The sequence below is a fragment of the Petromyzon marinus genome, chromosome 70 (genome assembly GCF_048934315.1).
Source record: "Petromyzon marinus isolate PM22_M1 ecotype Great Lakes invasive population chromosome 70, UKy_Petmar_22M1.pri1.0, whole genome shotgun sequence".
Taxonomy (NCBI): domain Eukaryota; kingdom Metazoa; phylum Chordata; class Hyperoartia; order Petromyzontiformes; family Petromyzontidae; genus Petromyzon; species Petromyzon marinus.
Genome location: NC_133736.1, coordinates 3,151,558 through 3,161,914, shown reverse-complemented (window position 1 = coordinate 3,161,914; position 10,357 = coordinate 3,151,558). Strand labels below are relative to the sequence as shown.

General features: G+C 57.4%; 1 protein-coding gene across 1 annotated transcript in view; it reads left to right on the top strand.

Moving 5' to 3' along the window:
* GRTP1 (growth hormone regulated TBC protein 1) overlaps window positions 1-10,357 on the top strand; it is a 34,586-nt gene that overhangs the window by 8,016 nt on the left and 16,213 nt on the right. Inside the window, exons 3-4 of the mRNA XM_032979181.2 lie at window positions 1,507-1,665; window positions 5,977-6,101. Coding sequence (XP_032835072.2) covers window positions 1,507-1,665; window positions 5,977-6,101 — 284 coding nt within the window. The remainder of the gene's footprint in view (window positions 1-1,506; window positions 1,666-5,976; window positions 6,102-10,357) is intronic.

The following is a 10,357-nucleotide window of genomic DNA, read 5'->3' as shown; positions in this document are numbered from 1 at the left end:
CTGTCTCTGTCTGTCTCTGTCGCTGTGTGTCTCTGTCTGTCGCTGTCTGTCGCTGTGTGTCTCTGTCTGTCTCTGTCTCTGTCTGTCTCTGTCGCTCTCTGTCTCTGTCTGTCTCTGTCTCTGTCTGTCGTTGTCTGTCTCTGTCTGTCTCTGTCTGTCGCTGTGTGTCTCTGTCTGTCGCTGTCTGTCTCTGTCTGTCTCTGTCTGTCTCTGTGTGTCTCTGTCTGTCGCTGTGTGTCTCTGTCTGTCGCTGTCTGTCTCTGTCTGTCTCTGTCTGTCTCTGTGTGTCTCGGTCTGTCGCTGTGTGTCTCGGTCTGTCGCTGTGTGTCTCTGTCTCTCGCTGTCTGTCGCTGTGTGTCTCTGTCTCTGTCGCTGTGTGTCTCTGTCTGTCTCTGTGTGTCTCTGTCTGTCGCTGTGTGTCTCTGTCTGTCGCTGTCTGTCTCTGTCTGTCTCTGTGTGTCTCTGTCTGTCGCTGTCTGTCTCTGTCTGTCGCTGTGTGTCTCTGTCTGTCTCTGTCTGTCGCTATGTGTCTCTGTCTCTCGCTGTCTGTCTCTGTCTGTCGCTGTGTGTCTCTGTCGCTGTGTGTCTCTGTCTGTCGCTGTGTGTCTCTGTCTGTCTCTGTCTGTCGCTGTGTGTCTCTGTCTCTGTGTGTCTCTGTCTCTGTGTGTCTCTGTCTCTGTGTGTCTCTGTCTCTGTGTGTCTCTGTCGCTGTGTGTCTCTGTCTGTCGCTGTGTGTCTCTGTCTGTCTCTGTCTGTCGCTGTGTGTCTCTGTCTGTCGCTGTCTGTCTCTGTCTCTCGCTGTGTGTCTCTGTCTATCTCTGTCTGTCGCTGTGTGTCTCTGTCTCTCGCTGTGTGTCTCTATCTGTCTCTGTCTGTCTCTGTCTGTCGCTGTGTGTCTCTGTCTCTGTGTGTCTCTGTCTCTGTGTGTCTCTGTCTCTGTGTGTCTCTGTGTGTCTCTGTCTGTCGCTGTGTGTCTCTGTCTGTCGCTGGGGCGTCAGAGACAACTGCACCAGCTGTCTGGAGGCTTCCCTGGGTTCGACTCCGGGCCCAGGGTGGCTCTCTCTCTGTCACGGTGTCCGTCTTTCTCTCAAGGGGCTTCATCAGGATCTGTATTTAGACACACCGATTGAAGGCGACACCGACGATGCGGTGGTGGTGGCGGCGGTGGCGGTGGTGGTGGCGGTGATGGCGGTGGTGGCGGTGGTGGCGGTGATGGCGGTGGTGGCGGTGATGGCGGTGGTGGCGGTGGCGGTGATGGCGGTGGTGGCGGTGGTGGCGGTGGTGGCGGTGGCGGTGATGGCGGCGGTGGCGGCGGTGGTGGCGGTGATGGCGGTGGTGGCGGCGGTGGTGGCGGTGATGGCGGCGGTGGCGGTGACGGCGGCGTTGGCGGTGGCGGTGATGGCGGCGGTGGCGGTGGCGGTGGTGGCGGCGGTGGCGGTTGTGGTGTTGGTTGTGTTGGTGGTGGTGGCGGCGGCGGTGACGGCGCGGTGGTCCCCGTCTCGGCAGTGAAGCGCTACGTGCGCAAGGGCGTTCCCCACGCGCACCGGGGGGACGTGTGGATGGCGACGAGCGGGGCACAGGCGCTCATGGAGGCCAACGTGGGCTACTACGCTCGCCTGCTGGCCGAGGAGAAGGACCCCGTCCTCGTGGACACCATCGCCACCGGTGGGTGGGCGGTTGTGGGCGGTGGGCCTGGTGGCGGTTGTGGGCGGTGGGCCTGGTGGCGGTTGTGGGCGGTGGGCCTGGTGGCGGTTGTGGGCGGTGGGCCTGGTGGCGGTTGTGGGCGGTGGGCCTGGTGGCGGTTGTGGGCGGTGGGCGTGGTGGCGGTTGTGGGCGGTGGGCGTGGTGGCGGTGGGCCTGGTGGCGGTTGTGGGCGGTGGCGGTGGTGGTGTTGGAACGCGGTGATTGTGGCCGTGAGAATAGTGACGGTGGAGGTGTGTGACGGTGGAGGTGTGTGACGGTGGAGGTGTGACGTTGGAGGTGTGACGGTGGTGGTGTGATGGTGGAGGTGTGACGGTGGAGGTGTGACGGTGGAGGTGTGTGATGGTGGAGGTGTGACGGTGGAGGTGTGACGGAGGAGGTGTGACGGTGGAGGTGTGACGGTGGAGGTGTGACGGTGGAGGTGTGTGACGATGGAGGTGTGTGACGGTGGAGGTGTGACGGTGGAGGTGTGACGGTGGTGGTGACGGTGGAGGTGTGACGGTGGAAGTGTGTGACGATGGAGGTGTGTGACGGTGGTGGTGTGACGGTGGAGGTGTGACGGTGGAGGTGTGACGGTGGAGGTGTGACGGTGGTGGTGACGATGGAGGTGTGACGATGGAGGTGTGACGGTGGAGGTGTGACGGTAGAGGTGTGTGACGGTGGAGGTGTGACGGTGGAGGTGTGACGGTGGTGGTGACGGTGGAGGTGTGACGGTGGAGGTGTGTGACGGTGGTGGTGTGACGGTGGAGGTGTGACGATGGAGGTGTGACGGTGGAGGTGTGACGGTGGTGGTGTGACGGTGGAGGTGTGACGGTGGAGGTGTGACGGTGGTGGTGTGACGGTGGAGGTGTGACGGTGGTGGTGTGACGGTGGAGGTGTGTGACAGTCGTGGTGTGACGGTGGAGGTGTGACGATGGAGGTGTGACGGTGGAGGTGTGTGACGGTGGTGGTGTGACGGTGGAGGTGTGATGGTGGAGGTGTGACGGTGGAGGTGTGTGACGGTGGTGGTGTGACGGTGGTGGTGTGACGGTGGAGGTGTGACGGTGGTGGTGTGACGGTGGTGGTGTGACGGTGGAGGTGTGACGGTGGTGGTGTGACGGTGGAGGTGTGACGATGGAGGTGTGACGGTGGAGGTGTGTGACGGTGGTGGTGTGACGGTGGAGGTGTGATGGTGGAGGTGTGACGGTGGAGGTGTGTGACGGTGGTGGTGTGACGGTGGTGGTGTGACGGTGGTGGTGTGACGGTGGAGGTGTGACGGTGGTGGTGTGACGATGGAGGTGTGACGGTGGAGGTGTGTGACGGTGGAGGTGTGACGGTGGTGGTGTGACGGTGGAGGTGTGACGGTGGAGGTGTGACGATGGAGGTGTGACGGTGGAGGTGTTTGGTTCAAAGCCACTTGCCCCGACAATCTGTAAAGAGCTACATGGGGGATCTTTGTACGTCTTATGTATATGTGCGTGCGTGTCTACAGTGGGGAGCGGTGGTGCAGCGGTTAGCGCTACGAACCTGGCGACCCGAGTTCGATTCCCGGTCACGGCCAAAACACCGTTGCTGGGCCTCGCCGAGGTCGACTCGCCCTCAAATTAGTAACCTGGTGCGGTGTGCAGTAAACATCGCCACTGGGGAGTGAGACAAAGGCGGCCGGGCGTGGTGCTGGCCACCCACCCCCTCGTGTGCCACAACGCCGGTAGCCTTCATAGGCGCTGCTCGCTACTAACAGCACTTGCCCCTACAGCCTGTTAGAGGCTACACGGGGGATCTTTGTCTGTGTATAGGCGCTGCTGCTACTCGCTAACAGCACTTGCGCTACAGCCTGTTAGAGGCTACATGGGGGATCTTTGTCTCTGTGTGTGTGTCTGTGTGTGTTTGTCTCTGTGTGTGTCTCTGTGTGTGTGTCTCTGTGTGTCTCTGTGTGTGTGTGTCTCTGTGTGTGTGTCTGTGTGTGTGTCTCTGTGTGGGTGTCTCTGTGTCTCTGTGTAGGTGTCTGTGTCTCTGTGTGTGTGTCTCTGTGTGTGTCTCTGTGTGTGTGTGTCTCTGTGTGTGTCTCTCTGTGTGTGTCTCTGTGTGTGTCTCTCTATGTGTGTCTCTGTGTGTGTGTCTCTGTGTGTGTCCCTGTGTGTGTGTCTCTGTGTGTGTCTCTCTGTGTGTGTCTCTGTGTGTGTGTCTCTGTGTGTGTCTCTGTGTGTGTGTCTCTGTGTGTGTCCCTGTGTGTGTGTCTCTGTGTGTGTCTCTGTGTGTGTGTGTCTCTGTGTGTGTCTCTCTTTGTGTGTCTCTGTGTGTGTGTCCCTGTGTGTGGACCCCCTTAATGGAGCATCTTCGCCGGTTAGAAACATTTAGGCTGGCCTGCCTACGATCCATCCTGGGTTTAACGAGGCTGGATTGTTTGAGGAGCTCACAAATCCTTGAAAGATCTGGGCAAGGTCCCATCGGTGAGCTCCTCCGGCAGGCAAGGCTGCGTTGGCTGGGTCATGTAGCCCGCATGCCCAGCCACCGCATGCCGAAACAGCTTTTGTTCGGCCGGATGGAGGGGGCTAAACGGGCGCGGCACGGGCTAGAGAAGAGATGGAGTGATGTGGTAGAGGAGGACGTGGAGCTGAGTGGACTTGCCGATGACTGGTACCAGCGGTGTCAACATCGGCCTCTGTGGAGGAGGCTCGTGAAGGACGCTACTGGGCAGTTGGAGGCAGTCGCCCTCCAACAACAACGGAGGGCGAGGAGCGACGCTCACAACAACGAGCGGAGCGCCGGGTGGCTAAAGCACAGCAGGTTGGCACAGTAGGGGGCACAGGTGGTGCATCAGCCAGTCATCTCAGTCATCTCGGTCAGTCGACCCGTGGCACCTGGGTCTGCCCCGTGACCTCCTGCCAGCGGGCGTTCGACACTTCACGTGGCCTCAATGTGCACATGGCCTGGCACAAGCGTCGTGGTGACGTCACCGCCACTTAGTGGCGAATGGCGGTTGTTGTTGTGTCTAAAGTGTGTGTGTGTGTCTGTGTGTCTCTCTGTGTGTGTCTCTGTGTGTGTGTCTCTGTGTGTCTCTCTGTGTGTGTCTCTCTGTGTGTGTCTCTGTGTGTGTGCCTCTGTACCGGGGGAATCTCCATTTGGTACAGATATAATCGGAGGCTGATCGATGCCCGGGTGCGGTCAAGGGATGGCTCCCTATTGCTCAACCACGTTGTGTGTGCCGATGATTTGGTAATAGCTGCTCATTCAGAGGAGGAGTTGGAGACGCTGCTGCTGAGACTGGAGCGTGCCACTAAGAGATGGGGCCTTGCCATCAGCCCCACCAAAACTAAGCACCTGCCTGGGAATTTTGTACCATCGGACACTCCACCCCCACAACTCCCAATCGGTGATGGGGCTGTTGTGGAGAGAGTGGAGAGTTTCTCATACCTGGGCAGTGTGCTTGTGACCGGCTCCAGTTTAACAGCAGAGGTCTCACTCCGCATCAGTCGAGCGGCAATATCTTTTCATCGGTTGCGTAACGCTGTGTGGAAGCTACCTGGTCTGTCGCTCCGCACTAAGCTTCAGGTCTTCGCGGCCACGGTCATTCCTTCCCTTCTCTACGCTTGCGAAACGTGGACCCCCCTGGTGGAACATCTTCGCCGGTTAGAAACATTTAGGCTGGCCTGCCTACGATCCATCCTGGGTTTAACCAGGCTGGATTATGTGAGGAGCTCACAAATCCTTGAAAGATCTGGGCAAGGTCCCATCGGTGAACTCCTCCGGCAGGCAAGGCTGCGTTGGCTGGGTCATGTAGCCCGCATACCCAGCCACCGCATGCCGAAACAGTTTTTGTTCGGCCGGATGGAGGGGGCTAAACGGGCGCGGCTCGGGCTGGAGAAGAGATGGAGTGATGTGGTACATGAGGACGTGGAGCTGAGTGGACTTGCCGATGACCGGTACCAGCGGTGTCGAGATCGGCCTCTGTGGAGGAGGCTCGTGAAGGACGCTGCTACTGGGCAGTTGGACGCAGTCGCCCTCCAACAACAACGGAGGGCGGAGGAGCGACGCTCACAACAACGAGCGGAGCGCCGGGTGGCTAAAGCACAGCGGGTTGGCACAGTAGGGGTTCACAGGTGGTGCATCAGCCAGTCGTCTCAGTCATCTCAGTCAGTCGACCCGTGGCACCTGCTGGGTCTGCCCCGTGACCTCCTGCCAGCGGGCGTTCGACACTTCACGTGGCCTCAAGGTGCACATGGCCTGGCACAAGCGTCGTGGTGAATGGCGGTTGTTGTTGTTGTTGTCTCTGTGTGCGCTCGCGCGCGTCCGCAGATCTGAACAGGACATTCCCGGAGAACGTGTACTTTCAGGACGGAGCGCAGCCCAGCCTCAAGGAGTCCCTCGCTCGCGTCCTCGCCAGCTACGGCCACCACAACGACGCCGTGGGATACTGCCAGGTGGCGGTCACGCACAGAAGGCCAAGGTCCCCCGTGTAGCCTCAGGCAGGCTGCAGGGGCAAGTGCTGTTAGTAGTAGCGAGTAGCAGCGCCTATACACAGACAAAGATCCCCCGTGTAGCCTCGAGCAGGCTGCAGGGGCAAGTGCTGTTATCGAGTAGCAGCAGCACCTATACACAGACAAAGGTCCCCCGTGTAGCCCCGAACAGGCTGCAGGGGCAAGTGCTGTTAGCGAGTAGCAGCAGCACCAATACACAGACAAAGATCCCCCGTGTAGCCCCGAGCAGGCTGCAGGGGCAAGTGCTGTTAGTAGTAGCGTGCAGCAGCGCCTATACACAGAAGGCAAAGGTCCCCCGTGTAGGCTCTAGCAGGCTGCAGGGGCAAGTGCTGTTAGCGAGTAGTAGCAGCGCCTATACACAGACAAAGATCCCCCGTGTAGCCTCGAGCAGACTGCAGGGGCAAGTGCTGTTAGTAGTAGCGAGTAGCAGCGCCTATACACAGACAATGGTCCCCCGTGTAGCCTCTAGCAGACTGCAGGGGCAAGTGCTGTTAGTTAGCGAGTAGCAGCGCCTATACACAGACAAAGATCCCCCGTGTAGCCTCTAGCAGGCTGCAGGGGCAAGTGCTGTTAGCGAGTAGCAGCAGCAGCACCTATACACAGACAAAGATCCCCCGTGTAGCCTCTAGCAGGCTGTAGGGGCAAGTGCCGTTAGTAGTAGCGAGTAGCAGCGCCTATACACAGACGAAGGTCCCCCGTGTAGCCTCGAGCAGGCTGCAGGGGCAAGTGCTGTTAGTTAGCGAGTAGCAGCGCCTATACACAGACAAAGGTCCCCCGTGTAGCCTCTAGCAGACTGCAGGGCCAAGTGCTGTTAGTTAGCGAGTAGCAGCGCCTATACACAGACAAAGATTCCCCGTGTAGCCTCTAACAGGCTGTTGGGGCAAGTGCTGTTAGCGAGTAGCAGCAGCGCCTATACACAGACAAAGATCCCCCGTGTAGCCTCTAGCAGGCTGTCGGGGCAAGTGCTGTTAGTAGCGAGTAGCAGCGCCTATACACAGACAAAGATCCCCCGTGTAGCCTCTAACAGGCTGTAGGGGCAAGTGCTGTTAGTAGCGAGTAGCAGCGCCTATACACAGACAAAGATCCCCCGTGTAGCCTCTAACAGGCTGTAGGGGCAAGTGCTGTTAGCGAGCAGCGCCTATACACAGACAAAGATCCCCCGTGTAGCCTCTAGCAGGCTGTAGGGGCAAGTGCTGTTAGTAGCGAGTAGCAGCGCCTATACACAAACAAAGATCCCCCGTGTAGCCTCTAGCAGGCTGTAGGGGCAAGTGCTGTTAGTAGCAAGTAGTAGCAGCACCTATACACAGACAAAGATCCCCCGTGTAGCCTCTAACATGCTGCAGGGGCAAGTGCTGTTTGTAGTATCGTGCAGCAGCGCCTATACACAGAAGGCAAAGATCCCCCGTGTAGCCTCTAGCAGACTGCAGGAGCAAGTGCTGTTAGCGAGCAGCAACATCACCTATACACAGACAAAGATTCCCCGTGTAGTCTCTAACAAACTGTAGGGGCAAGTGCTATTAGCGAGTAGCAGCAGCACCTATACACAGACAAAGATCCCCCGTGTAGCCTCTAACAGGCTGTAGGGGCAAGTGCTGTTAGCGAGTAGCAGCAGCACCTATACACAGACAAAGATCCCCCGTGTAGCCTCTAACAGGGCTGTAGGGGCAAGTGCTGTTAGCGAGCAGCGCCTATGAAGGCTACCGGCGCTGTGGCACACGAGGGGGGGTGGGTGGCCAGCAACCACCACTCCCGGCCGCCTTTGTCTCTCCCCCAGTGGCGATGTTTCCTACACACAGCACCAGGCCACTCATTTTGGGGCTCAAGTCGACGTAGGCTAGGCCCAGGAAACAGTTCGGATTATCGTCACCGGTAGGCGTCGGCCGTGAGCTGGGATCGAACTCGGGTCGCCGGGTTCGTAGCGCGGCTCGCGAACCGCCACACCACCGCTCACTTGCACGCACCCAAGACAAAGGTCCCCCGCGTAGCCCTGACAGGCTGTCGGGGCAAGTGCTTTTTGTTGGGGGAGAAAGCGCCCCTTGAGGGCGGAACAGCACGCACAGTGGCTGGGTTGCCGTGGTGGCTCGGAGATGTTAACTGCCTCGCCTAGTATGCGGGAGGTCGTGGATTCTATCCCGAGCCCTGACGCCGGTTAAATATATTTCAAGACAAAGATCCCCCGCGTAGCCCTGACAGGCTGTCGGGGCAAGTGCTTTTTGTTGGGGGAGAAAGCGCCCATTGAGGGCGGAACAGCACGCACAGTGGCTGGGTTGCCGTGGTGGCTCGGAGATGTTAACTGCCTCGCCTAGTATGCGGGAGGTCGTGGATTCTATCCCGAGCCCTGACGCCGGTTAAATATATTTCAAGACAAAGATCCCCCGCGTAGCCCTGACAGGCTGTCGGGGCAAGTGCTTTTTGTTGGGGGAGAAAGCGCCCCTTGAGGGCGGAACAGCACGCACAGTGGCTGGGTTGCCGTGGTGGCTAGGAGATGTTAACTGCCTCGCCTAGTATGCGGGAGGTCGTGGATTCTATCCCGAGCCCTGACGCCGGTTAAATATATTTCAAGACAAAGATCCCCCGCGTAGCCCTGACAGGCTGTCGGGGCAAGTGCTTTTTGTTGGGGGAGAAAGCGCCCCTTGAGGGCGGAACAGCACGCACAGTGGCTGGGTTGCCGTGGTGGCTAGGAGATGTTAACTGCCTCGCCTAGTATGCGGGAGGTCGTGGATTCTATCCCGAGCCCTGACGCCGGTTAAATATATTTCAAGACAAAGATCCCCCGCGTAGCCCTGACAGGCTGTCGGGGCAAGTGCTTTTTGTTGGGGGAGAAAGCGCCCCTTGAGGGCGGAACAGCACGCACAGTGGCTGGGTTGCCGTGGTGGCTAGGAGATGTTAACTGCCTCGCCTAGTATGCGGGAGGTCGTGGATTCTATCCCGAGCCCTGACGCCGGTTAAATATATTTCGAGTTTGCGTGTCTCTCTCGCTCTCTCTTTCTCTCTCTCTCTCGCTCTCTCTCTCTCCCCGTGGCCGCGTTGATTTCCCTCCCGGGCCCTCCGGTTTTTCACCCCACGTTAATGATCAACGACTAGTAGCTCCTCTGTAAATGTCCACACATGATGACGAGCCGCCCCGCTGAGCTGTCAACTGCGGCCGTACCTTGGCGTGCGGCCGCTTTGGAAAACGTCGAATTTGAAAACAAAATCCGTCTTGGGGTGCGACGTTCTTGCCTGGGATGCGACGTCTCGCTGCTTGCTGGAACTTGTGTGGGTCGGGATGATTCCACCGAGCTACCGGCGAAGACCCCCCGTTCACGACTGAGACGAAGCGCCTCTGCTCGCTCTGCCTGTAGATCTCGTTCGGTCCACAGCCCCCCTTGGCTGTATGTATATATATATAATTTTTTTCTTTCTTAAATATAATTTATTTTAATTTATCCGCGCATTTATTTTAGTTTGCGCATGCATTTTGGCAATAAGTAGCGTCTGCATTATGTTATGCAGCCGCATTGATGTATAACGCTCCATGTAAGATATCGTTTCTCATACTCGCGAACGGATTATTCCGTTTCGCTTTGTTTCTTATGGGGAAAAATCCGTTTGGTGGACGTCACTTTCAGGTATAAGTCCCCCTACCTTCTGGTAGGAGGACTTTTACCGAGGTACCACTGTAATTACATCAACAACCTAATGTGTCCTGACTTTTGGGGCACTCTTTATAATAACAACAACAACAACCCCTATGTGTCCTGACTTTTGGGCCACCCTTTATGATAACAACAACCCAATGTGTCCTAACTTTGGGCCACTGTATAATAACAACAACCCCTATGTGTCCTGACTTTTGGGCCACTGTATAATAACAACAACAACCCCTATGTGTCCTGACTTTTGGGCCACCCTGTATAATAACAACAACAACCCCTATGTGTCCTGACTTTTGGGCCACTCTTTATGATAACAACAACCCCTATGTGTCCTGACTTGTGGGCCACCCTGTATAATAACAACAACAACAACCCCTATGTGTCCTGACTTTTGGGCCACCCTGTATAATAACAACAACAACCCCTATGTGTCCTGACTTTTGGGCCACCTTGTATAATAACAACAACAACCCCTATGTGTCCTGACTTTTGGACCACCCTGTATAATAATAACAACAACCCCTATGTGTCCTGACTTTTGGGCCACCCTGTTTAATAACA